This window comes from Tasmannia lanceolata, unplaced genomic scaffold, assembly GCF_043159265.1.
Source record: "Tasmannia lanceolata isolate RefF3 unplaced genomic scaffold, GAP_Taslan_0.1 ptg000026l, whole genome shotgun sequence".
Taxonomy (NCBI): Eukaryota; Viridiplantae; Streptophyta; class Magnoliopsida; order Canellales; family Winteraceae; genus Tasmannia; species Tasmannia lanceolata.
The window spans coordinates 1040865-1064333 of NW_027518703.1; the positions used below are offsets into that span (position 1 = coordinate 1040865).

At 39.8% G+C, this 23469-nt stretch overlaps 2 protein-coding genes across 2 annotated transcripts in view; one reads left to right on the forward strand and one right to left on the reverse strand.

The window, feature by feature from the left end:
* The window catches only part of LOC143858531 (ubiquitin-like protein 5), a 28697-nt gene continuing 5228 nt past the window's right edge, over nucleotides 1–23469 (reverse strand). Inside the window, exon 2 of the mRNA XM_077369177.1 lies at nucleotides 1–282. The gene's annotated coding sequence lies outside the window, so the exon portion shown is untranslated. The remainder of the gene's footprint in view (nucleotides 283–23469) is intronic.
* Nucleotides 19400–20359, forward strand: LOC143858817 (uncharacterized). The gene has a single exon (XM_077369534.1). It carries the CDS (start codon nucleotides 19400–19402, stop codon nucleotides 20357–20359), a length of 960 nt encoding a protein of 319 aa, XP_077225649.1.

The following is a 23469-nucleotide window of genomic DNA, read 5'->3' on the forward strand; positions in this document are numbered from 1 at the left end:
TAGAAGTAAGACAACTAAGGCAGTGTTGATAGATGATAATCTAAATTACAAAGCAGTCTTTACAAGCCTTACAGAAGTCTATACATCTTATATGTTAAAGTATTTGCATCATATATATAAAGGTAGCCATATGAAAATTGGTTCACCCAAGAGCGCTTCGTAGTTATATAGAATCCATATCATAGAAATTACTAGTTGACAACAGCATGCCTCTGAAATGGGATATTCTTCTTCCATTGCCATTATCAGAATCCATGCTCGCAAGCATCTTCAGCCACAGATCTGTAGTACAAATTAATTATCAACATGTAAGTTTTTATACTAGGACTTTGAAACCATAAAGCATGAAAAAGGTGACATAACAAACCAAAGACAAGCCCAGAGAGCACCAAGCAAATGAGACTTGAATCAATGAGAAGCCCATTTTTAGCAACCACATTTCAGTTTTGCCACCAGATTAATGAAGACACATGTGTGTTAGCACATTTTAAAGCAACTGATGAAAATGGCAACATGGTTTACAAGAAAAATGGTTGAAACAGGCATACAAATTATTCACATGAAGGATTGTCATGCTCCAAGGGGGGGTGCAGCGCACGAGGCTCCCGCCATTGCGGGGTCTGGGGAGGGATAGATGTACGCAGCCTTACCCCTGCTTTGCAGAGAGGCTGTTTCTGTGACTCGAACCCGTGACCACCAGGTCACAATGGACAATGGAGCAACCTTACCGTTGCGCAACCTTATTGTCATGCTCCAAAAGCAGAAATAATATCCCGGGCTTGGGATAAAAATGATGACTCATAAACAAAGAAATAACTGCACATAAGGCATCAACGAAATTATGAGATACTATGTACTCCATAAGAACTGGTTGTACAAGATTTTATCAGTAAACAGGTCACAGACCAAAACCGAAGAAAAAATAATTTCAATTTAAGAAGATATTAATAAGCAAAGAAAAAATAATTTCAATCTACGAAGATATTAACAGTTGATGAATTGAAATCATCCGGCATGTATAAGAATACCATGATTTTTTTTTTGAACGATTAAAACAATGCCAAAGAGGCACTAGCAAATGTACCAATGTACTTTGTCTTGTACAAAACTTCGGTAAAGGGGGCTAAAAGGATAGAGAAGCTTCAAAAGGAATTTCTATGGGAAGGAAGTCGAAACAAAAGGCTCAAACATCTAAACCAATTGGTGGCAAGTCTTCAGGCTTTTAAATCCCATGGCGGCTTGGTGATTGGCAAAATCAGATTGCGCAATATGACATTGAAGGGAAAATATGCACTTTGGCACAAGATAATTGGGGACAAATATGGGCGGGAATGGGAAGATTGGGAGAGTAAGGACATAGTAATAGGAAAAGGTTTGGGAGCATGGATGTCCATTTGTTCGTCTAGACCCTTGTATAAACCCCTTGTCAGATATAGGGTGGGAAAAGGCGAGAGTATGAGATTTTGGGTTGACCTCATGGGTAGGAGAGTCATGTCTTTGACAGGCTTTTCTGAACCTCTACTACTTAGCGACCAATAGAGAGGCGAGAGGGGAGAGTGTTTGATTATTTATCCAGAGGAGGAATGACAGGGTTTTTTGAGAAATTAGACTTAAGCGCAATCTTAAAGTCAGAGAAATCTCTTCTTGGGTCCCTTTACTCCCTAGTTTCTCATCTTTTCTAGAATCCCTTCATTCCTTCTGTTGTTCTCCCTTCCTTTTTTGTTCGTTCCTTCTTTTACATGTTGAACTCAAGCAATGTGAGATCAAGGCGTGCAAAAATATGGAAATCCTTAGCCTCCCCAAGCATTACAACGTTCACTTGGACAATGGTTAGTCGAAAGATCAATATACTTGTGAGCGGCTCAAAAGAAGAAAATTCCACATTATAAGCAGGTGCATTCTATGCAAAAAGCAGGAAGAAACCAAGGTTGCCAGGGCGGAAATCGAAAGTGGAAAGCGAAGCGGGAATCGAAGGCTCCCAGGATGGTCGGAAGCGAGAATCGTGAAGAAGCGTGTGAAGGGTCGAAGGATTTTTTTTAATAGTTAAATATATTTTAAAAAAATAAAAAAAATTACTAAAAAATAAAAGAAATAATCATATGAACCATATATTTAAAAAAATACTTTTTTATTAAAAGATCCAACATTTACTTAAAAGGAAAATCACTATCAGCCGAAATGCCTGTGTTGGCCAGTGCGTTGATCAGTGCCTGACAAGATGAAAAAAATTTAGAGACCAAATTATGAGATTGTTTTACCAGAATTCAGAGATTTAATAATGTTTGTACTCGATAGAATTTACGAATTTTTAAAACTGGAAAAATACCCCATCATTTGAGAGTAAAGATTTTCACCTGACCTGTTTTTTTTTTCAAATTTTGTACTAGAACTGGAAACTTGACTTTTTATCCTTTTATATTTGGGTCTTGAAACTATTTTTAATTGATTCAAATCAGGGATATTCCCGTATTTACATGTTAATCTTAAGTAAATGGAGAATAAAAGTAGTAAAGACATAAGAGGACCGGCAAGAAGAGAAGACAATCACCAAGAGACAGAGAGGGTGGGTAGGAAACGCAGTTCCCATAGAGTGGGGGATACACGTTTCCCATAGAGTGGGGGATACACGATTCCCATGTTTCCGAAACAAGCTTCCCAAAAATTGGGGAATCGAGAATATTCCCGTTTCCGAATCGATTTTCGTTGAATCGGGATTCCCCGTTATGAATAGAGATTCCTGCTTCCTTGGAAGAAACACCATATCACATCATGGTGGAATGTCTTTTTTGCTACCGCTTGTGGCAGGCTTTGATAAATTGCTTAGGCTAATCATGGGTGCAGCAAAGATTGATTAGCAACATTGTTTTCTAATGAGTGTGCTGGTCATTGTGGAGAAACCGGGCAAGCATTATGGAAGGCAGTCCCCTTATGCTCTCACATTGCATATTTGGAAGGAAACGAACAACTGCATATTCAAGCACAAGAGAAAGTCTTGGGAGAGGATTCTACTAGATGCTAGAATTGATATAGTCTCTATGGGAGGCAAAAATGATAAGTCTGGAGCAAGCTATCAAGTGGTAAACATTCTGAGAAAATGGCAAGCTATAGCACAAGAAAAAAGATTAAGATCAAATGTCAGTCCAAAATGGCAGCCTCCCATAAATGGGTGGTTCAAATTGAATTTTGAATTTTGAATTTTTGATGTAAGTGCCAGAAGCAAACCGAGGCCAGCAGGGATTGGTGGGATCATTCATGATTCTAATGGAAGAACAATAATGTCATTTTCAGGACCTGCTGGGATCTGCGATTCAAATGAGGCTGAAGCAAAGGCTTTATTATGGGGTCTTAAATAGTGTGTGGAAGCTCGCATTCGCCATAATGCGATTGATGGAGACTCAACCACCATAATAGCATGGGCTTCCAACAAATCAAAAGGCCTGTGGAAATTGGCCTCCATCATTGTTGAACTTAAGGACATCATGCGGATTATAAATCCTCAAACCCATCACATGAGGAGATCGGCAAATGAATTAGTGGACATCTTGGCAAAACAGAGAGTGAACTTTGAGGGAGTACAAGTATGGGTAAATGAGCTATCAAAATCATAAAGTGCAGCACTCAAGATTCACTTGTCAACGCAGGGCACGGATGTATGGATTCAGCGCATATGTCTGGCTCATTCTGTAACTTAGCGGGCTATCTATTGTGGTAATGTCGTTTGAGAGTGAGGTCTTCTTGTAAGGGAATGGTGTGACTATTATAATGTAGGTGGGACCCCCATCATGTATTTCGGTCGACACCATATTAAAAAATTGTCACCTTTAAAAAAAATGCCAAAGTAACAAGCTAAAATTGTTCATGCTATGATATATATCACACATTGTGTTTACACGGTACACTTTGCTTACCACCAAATTCACTATGTTTCTTATGCACTCATGTCAGCTGAATATGGATATCAACTTCTTTCAGATTCTAACAGGTTAGGCTCTCTATTACTTCGTAGAATTAAGTTCATTCCAGAAACTGTGATTAGATCACTGCATTGACAGAGAGCGAAAACGTTCTAGAAAATTCCACAAAACAACCAAAAGGTATATAAGATGACATCTGCCCCAATGTTACAGGGGTCGCCATCCCACCATCCGACCTGTGATTATTTGCAGCATGGGAGATTACCTCTTGACCCTAAGCAAAAGGTGGAAATAAGCAGGCGTGCTCCTCGATTTATATACTTTAATGACACTTTGTATCGGAGATCCCTCGATGGAATTCTTCTAAGATGTCTCTCCGAAAACGAGGCAAGTGCATTGAACGAAGTGCATGCCGGATCATGTGGTGCTCACCAGTTAGGTCCAAAGTTACATCAACATTTAAAAAGAATGGGTATTTATTGGCCCACTATGTTGGCGGATTCTAGAGTTTGACTGAAAATGTGAAGTCTATTAATTCCATACAGATTATATATTCATCAGCCACCAGAGCCTCTCCATCCAACAGTCGCTTCATGGCCTTGTGAGGCTTGAGGCATGGATGTGATGGGGCAAATTCACCCTCCATCTTTCGGAAATCATCAATACATTGTCATTGCCACATATTACTTCTCCAAATGGGCAGAGGTAATTCCCTTTAAGGTTATAAAGGCAACAAATGTTACCGATTTCATTCTTACAAATATTATATACTGTATCGGTATACCACAACGAATTATCTCAGACAATGGGACACCCTTTAAAAATCGGGCCGTGGACCGATTATGTGATAAATTCCACATCAAACAACTTTATTCGTCAACCTACTACGCTCCTGATAATGGCCTGCCAGAGGCATTCAACAAGATACTTTGTAAACTTCTTAAGAAAAATCACTTCAAGAAACAAAAGGGGTAGGAATGAAAGACTCCAAGAAGCTCTGTGGGCGTATAGAACTATGTATCTTACCCCACGCAAGCTACCCCTTATTCTTTACTCTTTGGAGGAGAGGCTATACTACCTTTGGATGTACAATTGCCGTCTTCAAGAGTAGTAATCCAAAATTCCATCACTGAAGAAGAAAATGTCAAATTGAGGCTGCAGGAGTTGGAAGCGTTACACAAGCACCGCCTTGAAGCACAACTTCGACTAGAAGCACGTATGATATCTTCATTCGACAAGAGAGTTCAAAGACATTCCTTTAAAAAGGGTGATTTGGTACTCATCATTAAAAGACCAATAGTAATATCAAGGCGATCTCGCGGGAAATTCAACTTAAATGGGAAAGGTCCGTATGTAGCTGAAAAGGTCTTTACAAACGATGCTTATCAGTTAATCTCTGTCGAAGGCAATCACCTCTTCCCTCCTATCAATGGGGATTTCACGAAGTTATATTATTACACATGAAATCCATGATGAACAAAGAAAATAAGGCCAATATCATATAATCAAAAACTAAATGAATAAAAGATAAACAATTTATGTCTTAAAAAAAGAGTAAGCCTCCCTAAAAAAGGGGGGAATGAAGAGATGAAAACATGTAACAAAAGTCCGATTGGTTTATAAATAATTAACTTATTCAAGCCATTCGGAATGAGACAAAAACTCTAAACTTCCTCTTTTCCTCTAAAGTAGCATGACTTTTCTTAAGAAGATCTTGACATTCTGAAATTCGTCGTTCTGCATTTTGTTGAAAAGCTATGACAGTTGCCCTTTCCTTGGTGGCCTTCATTAATGCTTCTCCACACTCATTCACATCGTTTTCTGCAGCTGCATTCTTCGGCTTCAGATCATCCATCTCAGTTTACGTCATTGGTAATTCTTTTTCCAAATCTCTAAGGCGAGCATCTATAATAGATCCCTCAACCCTAAGGGAATCAGTGGCATGCCTACTTTGATTGCACTTCATAGAGGATGCAAAATCTCTGCGCTCCGCTTCTGCAATACAATCCCGACGCAGTGATTGTTTGTCATTGTTATGTGAAGAATCTTCTTGCGCATATTTATCCCACAAGCTAAGGATTTCCAATATATGTGCTTTAAAATTTGATAGATGAGCCAATTGATCTTAAATGGTGCAATTTTATTTCTGATCATTTGTGCACGGTCTTTCATTCAATGGAGTTCTGAGACCTGACTATAGGCCAAGGCTTTCTGTAATGTCTCCCCATATATTTTAGCAACTGCTAAATCAACATCAATGCTGGCATCAAAAGTCAAGGTTTTAAATTTCGTCCGAAATTTTGGATTTCGGTCAAGACCGAAACGACCGAAATCTGAAATTGGCGAAACATACAAAATTTCGGTCGAGATTTCTGAAATTTCGTCAATTTCGGCTAAATTTTAAAAATATATATTAAATTTTTATTCCTTTCTCAGATTTCAGCCGAAATTTTGCCCCGAAAATTTGAAATTTCGAGCATCTTTACCGAATTTCGGCTGAAATTTCAGTTTCGACTAGGTCCGAAATTACCTCCCAAACCGAAATTTAAAACCTTGTCAAAAGCAGCAATATCAAAAGGATTAGAACGGAGTTCTAAGGTGGTGGTCAAGCTACTACAGCCCTTCGATTAGCCTTCTGTGCAGGGATATATATATGATATGGTTGGAAGGGAATAAAAGAGTGCATGAAAATAAATGCTGGCACAAACATGACATCCTCCATAGTATTTTATTGGTAGTAAAGAAGAGACTCATATTTCTTAAGCTGGAGGACAATCCCACCCCGAGAAATAGAGAGATTGTGATGCAGATATTAGGATTTATTTCCGCATTATTTCGTTTCTAGTATTTTTATTTCCATGTTATAGTTTCTATGATTTTATTTTCCATGTTAATAGTAGGAATTCTTATTTTAGTAGGTTTCTATCTTTTAGGTTTCTTTCTCTTTACAGCTTATTTTGTAAATTTGATGATTAATACAATTGATTGAGAGCTTCTCCCCCAGATTCCTATTCTTTCCTCTCTTCTTCTACTTCTCCTCTTATTCTTCTTTACTTTTGTCTCTTCTTCAGGTTATTTTCGTCTCTTCTTCCCCTATTCTTCTAATTCTATCCCCTTTCGTCTATTTCTCTCCCCTTTCCTCAATTTTTCTTCATGGTGCTGCATCAATTTGGTATCAAAGCGAAGATCCAAGAGTCTACACCAAAGATCCAAGCCTCAAAATATTAAAGAGCAACTTCCAATCGAGCCGCAAATTGCTCAGAAATTCCGCTGAAAGTTGCTACCCGAACACCCGTTGGCAACAAACCTGTGAGTTCTTTTCGAAAATCCTCAAGCACTTCGAAAGTGGAGAATTCCTGTATCTTTCTCAGCCATCTCCATTCAAATTCTCTACACAAACCCAGCCCAAATTTCCCCGAACCAGTCCTCAAACTTTCACCTTATTTCCAATTTTTCCCATCACCATCTCCACTAAAACCAGCCCCAAACCCATTTTCCAGACCCCATTCAAACCCAGTCTCCTCCTCCAACCAGACACCACATAGGAGCCCTAATTTTCAGCCCTAGACCTAAGCCTGACACAAACCCTAACCCAATCCTTTTTTCCGACCATAAAAAACCAGTCCTCTAGATAAACTAAAATCAGAAATCAGTCTGTAGAAGTCATTAAACTGCCCAGAAATTTGCCCTACCCAGTAACTTCCTGTAGTCAATTACAAAACAATCCCTGTTTATTCTCAGTCCCTGCAAATTCATTCCCCTAAAACCCACCACCAGTTGCCTCCGAAACCATTCGATCATCCTTTGACATCTTACCTGAATACAATCTTCTATTCATTAGTGGGACAGTGTAATGTTCCTTTTTAGGAACATTGATCAAGTATTATGGATCGAATGGAAACACAAGGATTGGGTCGTGTGGGACCACTTAGTGGGCCGAAGATCAGACAAAGGTGCAAGGTTTGAGCAATGCGGGGCCCCTTTTGTGTGTTTGGGCATCATCTGTGGGGCCAGATCGTGTGGAGGTGGTCCACTTGTGGGGAATATGGAGTGGGAGACCCTCTCTAGAATACGGGCCAAGGTGCCATCTAGTGTTAAAGAGGCTATGTCATGGGCCATGTTTTGAACTATTTATGCTTCCGTGCTGAAATGATAGGGGCACCCCTTTTTGTTGTCCATTGGGGGCAAAGGCCCCTCTTGTGGTTGCTTTCAAGAGGGCATTAAATTCGTAGAAGCACTCCATATGTTTTGGGTAGGTGTGTAATTGGGGAGTTATAAGTGCCTTGTGGTGAAGGGAGAAGAGATTATGCATGTTTTTATCTTTCCTTTGTAACCAAGAACACCCTACGACTAGTGTAGTCGTGTGTTAGCTAGAGGAATGAACAGTGCGTTCTACTTCCTCTAGCAATTGGTGCAGTGAGCACCCCATCTATTCATCCTTCCTCCTTGTGGCAGTGTGCACTTGGAGCATATCCTTTCCATCACCACTTTAAGTGGTTACCTCTTCCATCCCACCAAATTCCATGATGGAGCTAGCAAACTTCTCCATCTCAAGATCTAATGTTCTCCTTTTGTTGCTCGTCACTTTTGTAATTGACGAATTTGGACCTCTCCAGTCATCATCTTAAGGAAGCTATAGCTGTATTTTCTTTGTAATACCATGTTTGGTGTTTTAATTAAAGGGAAATGCAAAACAGTCCTCTATATAATCACTTATTGAAAGAGTTTGATGAAATGTCTGAGTGAATTGTCATGCATTTTATGTGTTAACAAGCTTGGGAGAAAGGCCATAGAATCTTAGTTTTTTGGGGTCATTACAGACAGATTTGAAGAACCTTCCACCTCCATCACTTGAAACCCAAATAACCCTAACCCTTCCCTTGAATCTCAGCCAACCTTTCCTCTTTGCTGTTTAACACTTCACAAAACTTCTGAATATTAGCAGACCTCTTTCCCTGCAGATCTTCACTCAAACCCTATTTCCGGCTGCTTGTTTCCGTGAAAGAGGAGGAAACTCACGGGTTTCCTTTTTCTTTCAGCACCCTAACAAGTTGCCCCGGAGATTGCTTATTCCACCTTCCAAATATAGTTTCGGTGGAGATTGATTTGGATTTCAATTCTCTGTATCCTTGGAAAGCCACAGTAGAAGATAAAGATAAGGAAGGCAGCTTACTTGTAGGGTAAGTTTCCACAAAAACAATAAAGAAAGTTTACTTTTACCAAAGTGGAAATAAGTCTTTATTATTGGAACCTGCCACCGGACAGTGAGGGTCATGATAAAGCTAACTTAGCTTATATTATAAGGAAAGACTTATACCACCCCACCTTCATTACCTTGGACACCCCCTTTATTTAAAAGGCTACGTAACAGATTCAATTTGTGAATCTGTTACCTGGAGAATTTGATACCTAAGTAATTACCAACTCCTTTTTTGACATCAGGCATCGCTCTTTTACTGAAGTAATTTTAACACCCTGATTTTCCTTTGGGCACCCCTCTTGTTTTTCTTTTTAAAAGTTATTCAACCCCATTTTTTCCCGTTCGACCATCCACTCATAAAGTTGAGACTTCTATATTTCCACCCTTTTTTTTTACCTTTAGGCACCCAAAAATATATATATATAAAAATAAAATCAGAAAAAGAAAAAGAAAAAAAAAAGTTTTCGCTCTCTACATTTTCTCTCTTTGGTTTTTCTCTCTCTTCACTCGGGAAATATCCACTCAAAATTGGCCCTCGACCTCAACACGAAAGTTGTTCGTGATAACTTTTAGAGCACATCCTGCCTATTTTCAGCAGCGGACAGCAGTCTTCAGCACCGTTTCAGGAGCCATCTCAGTCGTTGATTGCGCCCCTTCTTCCGATCATCAGCTTTCACTAATCTGATTTCAGATCCATGACAAACGTTGTGCTTCTTTCGACATGACAAACAAATCAAACGGTTGATTTCAGATTTCGACGCCGATCCCAATGGCTTCGCCCTATGTTCCATATTTTGACGGGTATGACGATCAATATTTCGAAGACCGCACTCCCTATAGTTATTATGAGACTGTATGTCTACAGTTGATCAATGCTTTGGATGCATATCATGAATACTATGGCTATGATCACCGAGCGACCATCTACCGAGCCAGAGAAACTATACGACGACAACCTGAGAGGTTATGGATAAGTCAAATCACGGACCGTCATCGCAATTCTCTATTCCGTCGATGGAGGATGCCCGTGATGAGTTTATGGGTATTTATACAATAACGGCATATCGGTATGAAAGACAATTGATGCGTGAAGCAGCTCGACGTGAACAAGAAGCTGCAGCCCGCAGTGAGAGAAAAGCTGCAGCCCATCGTGCACGAGAAGCTAAAATTGAAGCTGAGAATTTAGAGCGTCGCATGCGTGAGTCAGATTTACAGAGCCGCTTCACTACTTCATCCGTCTTACCCGTTATTGATATTCTTACAGGTCCAAATGCTAGTATTGATGTTGAGCCTTTGATTCCATCAGATTCAGACTCTGAGATGGACGATCCAGAGTTAGAGACTCAGTTGATTGCTGATATCGACATCGTTGCACATGATACATCTGAGATTTCTACCGCACCGATTGCCGATCATCTAGAGAGTGAGCTTTACTCTTCTGAGGCAGATATTGTGGCAGATCCACGTGAGGCTGATCCATTGCCTGAGCCCGAGCCGAGAGACCTGACTGTTGAGCCATTACTTGAGATGGATGTTCGAAAGCATATTGTTGTGGATTGCACTATTTTTGAGCCGGTTGAGCAGATTGTCGAGATTTGTGCTGACACAGAGGTGCTTGCTACACAGATTGATCAGGAGGATTGCCTGCTTGATATCACTATGCCAGATACGATTCTAGTAGATGACTTTGTTGTTGATTTCATTGCGCCAGATGTGATACTAGCAGGTGATATCTTTATTGAGGTTGGTCATGGATTGGTACTACCCATTGCCGTTAAGCCGATCCCACCGATCCAGGAGGAGTACGTTGCTATTTTCCCCGCTACATTACTTGTCAGGAGAGGTTTGCGCATTTATGGTTCTACATGGGCGATTTCTTCCCTCACTCTGTCGGCATTTCAAACACTTCTCACAGTTGTTACGAGCATTACACATCAGGAGTGTCGCCGAAAGATTGCGACTCATGCTGCTTGAGTGGGTCGTCTACATATTTGATCCAGGCGAATTAGAACTCGAGGGCGAGTTCTTTTCATGCGCGGGAGAATCATGAAGATATTAGGATTTATTTCCTCATTATTTAGTTTCTAGTATTTTTATTTCCATGTTATTAGTTTCTAAGATTTTATTTTCCATGTTATTTTTAGGAATTCTTATTTTTGTAGGTTTCTGTCTTTTAGGTTATTTATTTGCCTATATATAGGCCTCTTTACAGCTTATTTTGTAATTTTGATGATTAATACAATTGATTGAGAGCTTCTCCCCCAGATTTCTATTCTTCCCTCCCTTCTTCTGCTTCTCTTCTCATATTCTTTATTTTCGTCTCTTCTTCAGGTTATTTTCGTCTCTTCTTCCCCTATTCTTCTAATTCTATCCCCTTTCGTCTATTTATCTCCCATTTCCTCAATTTTTCTTCACGGCGCTACATCAGATTGCTGATAACTTCTATCTCCCGTGTATTATCAAGAAAAGTGCTCCTGCCTTGTGCACTTGGATTTACCCAGAGCCAAATTAATTGAAAATCAACACCGAGGCTTCGCTCACGGATATGGGCGCTGGAATTGGTGGGGTGATCCGGGATTTCAAAGGTCAGGTCCTCGCTCTTTTCTCTATGTATGTAAGCAGAGAGGAGATTCACATCCTAGAAATGAGAACGATAATTCATGGCCTCAAGCTTGCATTGTCAAAAAAGTTAAGTCACGTCTGGGTAGAATCTGATTCCCTCCTTGGGGTTAGCAACCTCAATGACGAATGGATTCCTCATGGTAACAAACTCCTCTCTTCCAGGAGACCAAGGATTTGCTGGCTCGTTTTCTCAGTTGGAAAGTGTCCCATGTTTGGAGAGAAGCCAATGCAGCGGCGGATTTTCTATCTAAAACTGATTGTAGATGTAAAGGGGAGGATGTTCCCCTGACTTGCATAGCCCAAGAACTCTCTAGGATCTTCCGTAGTGATGCTCTTGGGGTATCCTATTCCCGTTTGTAATTTTCATTTGCCTTATATTGATCTGGTGGGGGTCTGCCTAACCCAAACTTAACTACCAAAATAAAAAAGCTATATCAAAAGGCTATTTAGAATCTGGAGTCTCAGTTGACAAATTGATTTGGGATGACGGCATTATCATAGGAATCCTAGTCGAAGGTATCGCTACAAGAGGCCAATTTGCCACTAGAGGGCATGTTGGCACAACATTAGACGTTGAAACTGAAACAATAGGGGCCGATAGCAAAAATTACACTTCTCTTTCGAGCTTTTGCGCAAATGGACCAATCAGACTTGATGAAATGTCCAAAGTAGCATGTGACAACAAATGAGAAGACTTTGATGCAGCCATTGAGGTCAAAATAGCCAAATTTGGCACATCTAATGAATTAGTTGGAGCGGTAGAGAATGTGATGGTATGAGCATTTGTGTCTTAGTGTTCAAACTTACATCGGATGACATCAGCAGAGAAGGCGATGGTTTGAGAATGTGTCTCACGGGTCAACCTCACACCGGATGACATTTTCGGAGGAGCGAATTGAATGATGACCTTTGGAATAGAAGCATTCACTTCCAAAACTTCAGACAAAGTGTTTTGATCATCCACATCGATTCCTAATTCCAAAAAGGGAAAGATTAGAAATATAAAAAAATCTACTCTAATAAATTAAAAAAATCTATATTTGAAAGAAAAAAGCGGGAATTGGAGGTGGAGATTTCCTCCACCTAATGGTACATCATTGAATATGCCATCAATGGAGGGCCCCAGAGGCAATGGAGCCGACTCTAAATCTATAGGATCGAAGGGGATATCTACTTTATCGTTAACAGTTGATTTTTTCGATTTTCTTCCTAAGCTGATCTTTTTCCTCTACCTGGAAAGAAAGGAAAGAAAAAGAAAATGCAAATCAATGTGTAAAATCATTAAAAGAAAAAAAGGAAATAGATCATATCATATCGCTTCGAGGCTGCATCAGGAGGTACTCTAATGGTAGGAGTAAGTTTCGTATTAATGTTCGGATCTTCATGAGCACAATCATTGCTACCAAATAAGTCATCCGAATCATCCTTTAGACCATCGTTTTCCCTATATTCAGCCGGCCTCCTTTTATGCTTAAAATTTCTGTCATCTAAAAAATCATCAGAATTATTTCTTAGAGACCGCTTTGTCCTTTTGATGAAAGGCAATATTTGAGGAAGTTTCGAGATGCTTCTTCGAATTCTATTTCTTCGAAGTTATAGCAGGTGTGGATGAAGTTAAAGCTGGTGCGGATGAAGTTTTCTTCTGGATCTTGGCAGTTGGTTCCAGGTTTTCTCTGCTACGCTATCTTCCCCCAGCTAATTCAAAAAAACTCATGTCCCGACGGAATAAGTGTCGATATTCTAAGAAAAAAGGCTTTCCAAGCCGAATACCACCAACATGCACACCCATACGTATACCTTCCTTGAGTTCCTAGAAACGATAAAATTCGTATCAATGCCATCGCGCAACAAATTTACCCAAAGAGCCAGCTACCTCGGCAAGCTTCATATTACGACGCTCTGAATGTTCTTTTGGTGGGTGTATCGGAACTCGTTGATCATAACCAAATATGTAACCATATTGGTATGGATAATACGGCTCGAAGCTACTTTGTTGAAGATCTCTTAAGGGAAGGAGCGCCTCCCTGATACAAATAAAAAATTTCAAATCCAACTCCGAAATGATGTCTTTTCTTTCATGTAGACAAGTAGACGTGTTCGACTAACGCCCTATCTTATGGGCCACCAAATTGACTTTTTTGATGATTTCTGAATATAAGTCTATTATTCCGAGAAATGCACTCCTGTGGGTGTGCACCCATAAAATGCTCTACAATACAATCCAATCAGATATCAGGAAGTGGCATCCTGTCATAAGACATTAGAAAATAGCTACTCACCCATACGACTAAGAAGTGAACGGAAAAATATACAATGGCGTCTCAAAAATAGCTACTCACCCATAAGACCTCAATGGCTGCATCAAAAGCTTCGCATTTGTTGCCACATGCTATTTTTGGCATTTGATCAAATCTGACTGGTCCATTTGCGCAAAGCACGTAAGAGGAAAGTTGTATTTTTGTTATCGGCCCTACTACTTCAGTTTCAACGTCTGATGTTGCACCAACATCCCCTCTAGCAACAGATAGGCCTCCTGTGGCACACCTTCGATTGGGATTCCTACTATAATGTCGTCATCCCAAATCAATTCGTCGACCGAGACTTCAGTTTCTGAACGGCCTTTTGATATAGCTGCTTTTGATGCGAGCATTGATGGTGCCAATTTAACAGCCGCCAAAATATATGGGGAGACACTACTGAAAGCCTAAGATTTTTGTTAGGTTTCAAAACTGCACGGAATGAAGAACTATGCACAAATGATCCTAAATAAAATCGCACCACTTAAGATAAACAAGGTCATTTCTAAAATTTTAAAAGCACATATATCGAAAATCCTTAGCTTGGAGGATAAATATGCGCGCAAGAAGAATCCTCTCTTAACAAAGACAAACAATCAGTGCGTCGGGATTTAATTGCAGAAGCGGAGCGCCGAGTTTCTGCATCCTCTGTGAAGCGCGATCAAAGTAAGCATGCCACTGAATCCCTCAGGACTGAGGACTCTATTACAGATGCCCGCCTTAGAGATTTAGAAAAAGAATTATCAATGACGCAAAATAAGATGGATGATTTGAAGACAAAGATTGCAACTGCAGAAAACGATGCGAAAGAGTGGGAAGAAGCATTAATGAAGGCGACCAAGGAAAGGACAGTTATCATAGCTTCTCAAGAGAATGCAAAACGACGAATTTCAGAACATCAAAATCTTCTTAAGGAAAAACAGACAACTTTAGAGGAAAAGATGAAGTTTAAAGATTTTGTCTCATTCCGAAAGGCTTGAATAAGTTATTTTGTTATAAATCAATTGGACCTTTGTTACATGTTTTCATCTCTTCCTTCCCCTTTTTTTAAGGAGGTTAACACTTTTTTTTGGAGAGAAATTGTTCTCTTTTATTTTTATTTATTTTTTTGGTTCTATGATATTAGCATTATTTTTTTGTTCATCATGGATTTCAGGTGTAATATATCTTCATGAAACGCCCATTGATAAGAGGGAAAAGGCGACAGCCTTCGACATAAATTAACTAATAAGCGTCGTTTGTAAAAACCTTTTCAACTACATACGAACCTTCCCATTTTCATTGAATTTTCCGCAGTTCGCCTTGATATTACTATTGGTCTTTTGATTGTGAGTACCATATCACCCTTTTTAGAGGAACGTTTTTTTAGTCTTTTTGTTGAATGAAGATATCATACGTGCTTGATATGCCTCCGGTCGTTGTTGTGCTTCAAGGCGGTGATCGTCTAATGCTTCCAATTCCTGCAGCCTTAGGCCCTGTTCGTTTTAGATTCGGACAACAGATAGTTGGAGACCCAACCGATTATTGGCCCAAAATTATGTTTAATTTTGGTCAAATAATTGGTTGGGCCCCTCACCATCGGTTGCCAGAATCTGAAACGAACAGGGAGTTAATGTGGCATTTTCTTTTTCGGTAATGAAATTTTGGATTGCTACTCTCAAAGACGACAATTGTACATCCAAAGGAAGTATAGCCCAAGGAAGCAGGATTCGCACCTGAAGGTGGGGATTCGCGATTCGCCGAATCGCGAATGGAATCATGATTCGATTCCCCGATTCTGGGGAATCCCGAATCGATTCCATCAGAATCGCGAATCCTAAATTGGGAATCGCGATTCTGTTTCCACCGGAATCGCGATTCTGGAATTGTAAATACGCATTTTATGAAAATAAAATCCACAGTTTTTATTTGTATTGATTCGAGAATCACATAAGTTAAAACCGCGATTCCCATTACATTAAATCCGTTTTTTAGTACTGTGAATCACGAATCCCAACTTTTTGACGGGAAATTACATTTATGGCCATTTTTTAACAGTAAGGGGGGTATTTTGAGTTGGTTTTTTTTTGTAATTTCATTTTAAAAGCTAATAAAAGTCAAGACCCTGAAAATAAAGGAAAAAACCCTTTTCTTCTTCTCTACTCCTCCTCACTGCCGCCCTCATTTTAAAAGCTAATAAAAGTCAAGACCCTGAAAATAAAGGAAAAAACCCTTTTCTTCTTCTCTTCTCCTCCTCACTGCCGCCCCTCTCACTCCCCTTCTCCTCTCTCACTGCCGCCGGTCTCACCGTGATTCCCGCCGGCAAGAAGAAGAAGAAGAAGAAAGAAAGAAGAAGAACAAGAAGAAGAATAAAAGGTATATATTTTATATTTTTTTCTAGTTTTTTAGAAAAAAACTAAAAAAGGGATGGGTTTTCTGTGTGGGAAACACAGTTTCTGTGAAATTGTCGGTTTTTTTAATGGCACTCCTCACTTTATTAAAAAGTATGGCATGGCCCGCACCATAGGATAATCCAAACCGTCCATTAGATGGGCCACGGCCTAAAAAGGTTTTTGCCCCAAAAAATCATTTCCATAGGTTGATCCTAACCCTCCGATCTATAGAGGGTTAGGATCAACCCTCAAATATTCAGATCGGAGGGTTAGGATCAATTTTATGGAAATGATTTTTGGGGCCCACCTATTTAGGCCGTGGCCCAATTAATGGACGGTTTGGATCATCCTGTAGTGCAGACCATAGTGCCATATCATACTTTTAAATTTTTAATAAAGTGAGGAGTGCCCGCATCAAAATACAGTAGTGCTTTTGGCTACCATGTTTGGGTTTTGGCCGTGGCCCATCAAAATACATTTGGGTTTGGTAGTGGCTTTTGGCTACTGATGTTAGCACTACCATGTTTTAATATTGCACAACTGACTGACTGAGTGATTTTTCAAAAGTACAGTGGAGCCCACTTGATAGGATGATCCAAACCATTAATTTGGTTTGGACTTTGGACTTTGCAACTTTGGTCTTTGGATCATCCTAAGAAGTTGCCCCACTGTCCATTTTGAAAAAAAACTATACTTGGGTAAATAGGGGGCTGATGGATGATCTTGTTAGTGGCACTAAAGGTGTTGCAAATTGATATTCCTTAGATGAGATGTGAATTTTGATTCCAAAAGTGTTTACTGATTCAAAATTACATTTAGGAATTTTAGAATTTGAGAATTGAGTTTGAGTTCAAAATTGAATATTATTTAGATTGAATGAGCTGATTGTAGCATTGTGCAAAAATATTTTTATCAAATATTGTTTATGATTGAATGTGCTGAATTGCTGATTTTTTGTCTCCGACTCAAATTGAATGTGCTGAATTGCTGATTGTAGCACTGTAGTTGTACAAAGTACAAACTCAATTTGTCTGTGACTTACGGTGGGCCTATCTTATTAGCTTATCTTTTGAGCTAATAAGATATATTGTTTATTTGTCATTTGATAATAGTACGAGACTACATACGAGCCTACGTGGGGCCTTTACGAGTGATGGCGAGTGGAATGGATGAAGTCTCCAACAATGGTTTACTGGCATGGATCCATGGGTTGCATCAAGTGGAAGGAGTTAATCTTGGCACAGTGGGCCTATGCAGCTTACGCAATATTGCCACTATCTGTGTTAATTGGGGTTTGATTCGTGCCGCAATCAGTTGTTGGGATCTAGATTTGCATGTGTTTCATTTTGGAATGCAAGAGCTTTGTCCAACTCATGAAGATATTTGCATGATGCTCCGCATTTCTCCTGATGATCCCATGTTCAAGCCTTCCTTTAAGGAATGCTATGATAAGGCATTGAGCCGTCTGATTAGCGTGCCACAGAAGTCCCTAGGTCACTACCGTCAGGCAAGTAGTATCTTCGTGCATAAGCTAGCACAAGTCTTTTCACCAAGTAGAGAACTGGATATGGAGTATCGTCGTTGCCGTGAAAATGCATTAGCATTATGTGCTTATCCAATGTTTCTCTTTCCGGGCCGATTAGAGTCATCAAACTTGATTCCATTATATTTTGTAGACTTGGTTGATCAAGTTCGCCAAGGTGCAAATCTAGCTCCTACTGTCTTAGTGGAACTTTTTGATAGCCTAGATAGTGCTCGCCGATCTACTGGATCTGAGTCTGACTTCTCGGGAAGTTCCGTCATTCTTTATGAAAGTATTGGATGATTTATTAAAAATGCTTGAATGATGTACTTAGTTATGGATAATTATTATTTCTAACTTTTTTTTATTTAGGTTTGGCTAGTGGAGAGATTACGAATTTTGGCTCCACCACCTTTGCCAAGACGAGCCTGGACGAGGAGTTTTAATACTCGGGAGGTGTTGGTTTCATTTGATGATCGCGACAGTTGGGCTATATGGCTTGAGGGTCGCGAAAGTAAGACGGTCTGTTGGATATAAATCCAATGGATTCGACATTGCGCTACGGGAAACCCAACCCTGACCCTACCCCTGCAGAATAGTGAATACCCTCGGGAATTCCCACATAAGACGGTCTGTTGGATATAAATCCAATGGATTCGACACTGCGCCACGAGAAACCCAACCCTCACCCTACCCCTGCAAAATAGTGAATACCCTCGGGAATTCCCACGTAAGACGGTCTGTTGGATATAAATCCAATGGATTCGACACTGCGCCACGGGAAACCCAACCCTGACCCTACCCCTGCAAAATAGTGAATACCCTCGGGAATTCCCACGTAAGACGGTATGTTGGATATAGATACAATGGATTCGACGCTGCGCCACGGAAAACCCAACCCTCACCCTACCCCTGCAAAATAGTGAATACCCTCGGGAATTCCCACGTAAGACTGTCTGTTGGATATAAATCCAATGGATTTGACACTGCGCCACGGGAAACCCAACTCTCACCCTACGCCTGCAAAATAGTGAATACCCTCAGGAATTCACACGGAAACCCAACCCCTGCATACCCTTGCATGCATGCATGTAAGACACTCACAGTAGAAAATATCTATCATAATTATTCAAATATTTTACAATTTGATTTTGTCAAAGGCAATTGAGGAAAGATGGTGGACGAGACTGTCAACCAAGAATTCAAGGCCAAGGTGTAGGTGATGATGACATAGTTTTTGAAGGGGACCTAGAATACAACTATGATGAAGAATATGTTGAAGAAGATTATGATTAGGACATAGTGTTGGGTCCGAACGTAAGGTCAGCGAAAGTTTTATGGTCACACGTAGTCAAAGGAAAGAAAGCTGGCGAAGGACATGGGGGAACCAAAAAGTGAAAATGTAAGCACTGTAAGAAGGTTTACACTGGAACTTATACAAGGGTGCACGCACACCTTGTGAAAGCACCAAGATGTCAAGGTCAAGGAATAGCATATTGCAGTGCAGTTGCAAAAAAGACAAACGATTTCAAGAGCACATCAGAAGCCAAGTCCAAAGAGCAGAGAATTTACCTAGAAGACTGCCACTGAAGAAACCACGGTTAGACATGCTTGGCAAGTCTTCCAGCTCCGGTGCGACTTCTTCAAGTAAGGTTGGTGAATCACCAATTGGCAAGTCTTTTAGAGCAAAAGATAGAGACGATGTTGATCATAAAGTGCTGCGATTTTTGGCCGCCAATGGGATTCCCTTTAACGTCCTCCGATCTCCATATTTTCAAGAGATGATAACTGCCGCCAATTTTGTGCCTGGATACAAGTTGCCTTCTTATGAGAAAGCAAGAACAACTTTATTGAACCATGAGAAAGAGAATGTAACAAGAGATCTAGGTGTTGTGAGAGAAAAATGGCCTGAACATGGGCTTTCTATTGTCTCTGATGGATGGACAAACGTGAAGAACAAAGCCTTGATTAATGTACTGGCATCGAATATGTTTGGTTCAATGTTTCTCTATGCGCACGACTTCTCTGCCGTGGAGAAATCAGGGAAAAACATTGCAAAGTTTTTGTTGGATGCCATTGAAGAAGTAGGGCCTTTTAATGTTGTGCAAGTGCAGACAGATAATGCGGCCAATTGCAAGCTTGCAGAGACAGAGGTTAATAAAGTTTATCCCCACATATTTTGGTCTCCTTGTGTGGTTCACACATTAAATCTGATATTCAAGGACTTGACCAAGCATAACCACCTAGGTTGGATTGGAGAGACTTACCGTTCCTGCAAGGATGTCATCAAATATATTACCAATCATTCGCAGGCTCTTGCTATATTTAGAAGCAATTCGAAGTTTGAGTTGCTGAAAGTTGCGAAGACTAGATTTGCAACTCATTATACTACACTTAAGAGACTTCTTAATGTAGGGAGGCGTTGCAGATGACCGTATTAACAGATGCTTGAAAAGATTGGTTGAATGCTTGCACCGACAAAGTGATGATAGAGAGGGGCAAGATGACAACTATTTGTGTAGTCTCTGATGAATTTTGGACGAACATAAAATTGGCATTATTAATTACGAAGCCCGTCTATAAAATGATTAAGTTCACTGACCAGGAAGGCTGTCTGATCTCAGAAGTGTACGAAGGCATGGACAATATGTTAGGACAAATAAAAGATAACTAAAAAGATGTGCCTGACATGTACAATCATATTCATGGTATTGTGGTGGGACGATGGGGGAAGATGAATGTTCAAATGCATGCCTTGGCTCATGTACTCACTCCAAAATATTATGACCCTGCATATCTCAATATTCCAGCACCAGGCGGTGGTAAACGAGTCACCCCAGGTATGTAATTGTTTCTCATATTGTGAATTTTCATAATGTAATTGTATTTATCTTCATTTATGTTATCGACTGATCAATTATTCAATTTTATTTTCAGATAAGGACCCTGAAATCATGGATGTTGTATATGAAGCCATTACGGATCTCTCCCCTGATGATGAGATGAGTGGTACGATTAGACGTCAGTTATATGATTTCATAGGAAGGGTTGGAAGGTTTTCCAGTAAATTTGTCAGGGAGGATGCGAAAGATCCCAATGTATATGTGACTAAATCGTGGAACTTTCATGGAAGTCATGTACCAGAGTTACAGTCAGTGGCCATCAAAATTCTCTCACAGCCTATTAGCACATCTTCTGCAGAGAGAGTATGGAGCACGTATAGCTTCATTCACAATGTAAAGCGTAATCGCTTAAATTCACATCGTGCTGATACCCTTGTGTACATCCACTCAAATCTTCGACTCCTACCCAGGTTTAAGTTTGTTTCGTTTTTGCATGTAATAATTGTTTTTTATTACTTATGTCAGATTATTTATTTAATTTCGAATCTATTATTTAGATTTAATGCGGCAGTATACAAAGAATGACCAAATAGAAAATGGGACATCAACCCAGAGCTCCCACTTATGGATGACTCCTCTATCAGAATGGAGGATATGCGATGGCAGGATCTCGATGATGATTTCCTTAGACCTTCTACATTTCGTGCGTCATCTCAGTCATTACCTTCAAGTCCTTCACTCACTATTCCTGACTTAGATGACAATGACGAAGCTGCAGGATCTGGGACTCCAAGAGTGGTCAGTAGCTCGGAACTTGAAATTGGACGACCATCCAACACTCAAGGTCGTATTACTAGTTTCCTGAGCGTGGAGAACGTACAAGGGGAGGTACAAAATCTTTAACACTTTCAATTTCCCAGTGAAGATATTAGTCTTATAAATATTAATTCATTTATTTAAACTTTTCCTTCACAGAAAATGTAGAAGGAAGAGGACGAACTGATCATGTTTATTCGAAGGGAAAGAGAAGAGCCTAACTTTATTTCTTTTTATTTGAAAATACTGGAGAAATTCTGTAATAATTTTGATATTTCACTTTTTGGAAACTGAATTTTTTGTTTAATGGTTGAGTCCTGGGCCTCTTGGCTCCTGAATGAAAAACTGTTATAATTTCAGTATTTGGAGAATTATGTTTATGTTTAATGGTGTACAGTTGAATGCTTAGATTTTGATTTTCAGGTATTTTTCCTTAAATTTTATCTTTTATTAATTTTTTATCGCTCTCCGACGACTCTCCGGCGAATCCCCGGCGAATCCCCGACGACTCCCCGACGACTCCCCGGCGAAAAATCGAATTCCGCCCTGGCAACCTTGGTATAGCCTCTCCTCCGAAGACTAAAGAATAAGAAGTGGCTGGCGTGGGGTACCATACGTAGTTCTATATGCCCATAGAGCTTCTTAGAGTCTTTTATGCCAATCCCTTTTGTTTGTTGAAGTAATTTTCTGAAGAATGCAAAGCGTCTTGTTGAATGCCTCTGCCAAGCCATTAGCAGGAGCATAGACAAATCTTTAACGAACTGAATCTCCTTAGCCGGCTTATACGCTACTCTCTGCTTGCGTAGAGTCGGCCCTACACTTTGCTCCTTGCTCCAAACCAGACTCTTCTTTGCTTGAGCTGCTCCCACGCACGTAGGTTGACGAATGCAGTTGTTTGATGTGGAATTTATCACAGAATCAATCCACGATCCGATTTTTAAAAGGTGTACCATTGTCTGAGATAATTTGTTGTGGTATACAGAAACAGTAAATAATATTTGTACGAACGAAATCGGTAACAATTGTTCCCTTTACAACCTTAAAGTTTGCAATATAGTCCACAACCAAAGCAATCAACAAATCCTTCAGAAAAAAGAGAAAACTAAGGGAAATGAAGATTCTTCAAACCTAGTCCCAAATGTTTTACCCTCAACAAAAGAACCAATTAAGTACAACATGGTAACACACCTCAAAAAGGTTCCCGCTTTACTTAGTGTTTATGCTTCTTTACAAATGTCAAAAGAGTTGAGGCACGCACTAATCCGGGCTATCACCAACCCAGATAAATTTCTCACTGAAGTTTGTAAAGTTGAAATAGAAATGAACCCTCCAAAACTGGACACAAGTGCAGAATGTAAGGCAACCCTCACTTTTACTGACGATGATCTTTTGTTGGGCACTAAAGCACATAATCGACCGTTGTTTGTCAGAGGGATATTGGCAGAAACAAAGATCAATAGAATAATGCTAGGGTGTGTTTGGCAACGATTCCAATTTTTTTCTTGATTTTAATTCTGATTCTTGATTTTGTTTTTTATGCCGATTCTAATTCTAAAGAATCAAAATCATGTTTAGTATGTGACAAAAAAATTATCTTGACAAAATAAACAATGGCCTAGTAAACTACTCGAGAGCTAAGTAAAAGCCACTGGCCATTCAACAGTTCTAGATCTTTATTTGGTAGAGACTAAATGAGACAACTCATGGGTGAGTGGTGTCTCTCAAAAATCCTAAGTAAATGAAGGTAGTTCTCACCCCTATAAAAAATGAGAGATTTTTCCTTTGAATTGGACTGCTCTTTCCAACCCAAGGCAAACAAATTCTGCTACTAAGTGATCAGGTAGTGGTGGATACAAAAGGGCAATTCAAGAAAACCAAAGAAG

Coding starts and splice junctions, on each gene's coding strand:
- LOC143858817 (XM_077369534.1), top strand. CDS start 19,400: ATGTCAAGGTCAAGGAATAGCATATTGCAGTGCAGTTGCAAAAAAGAC.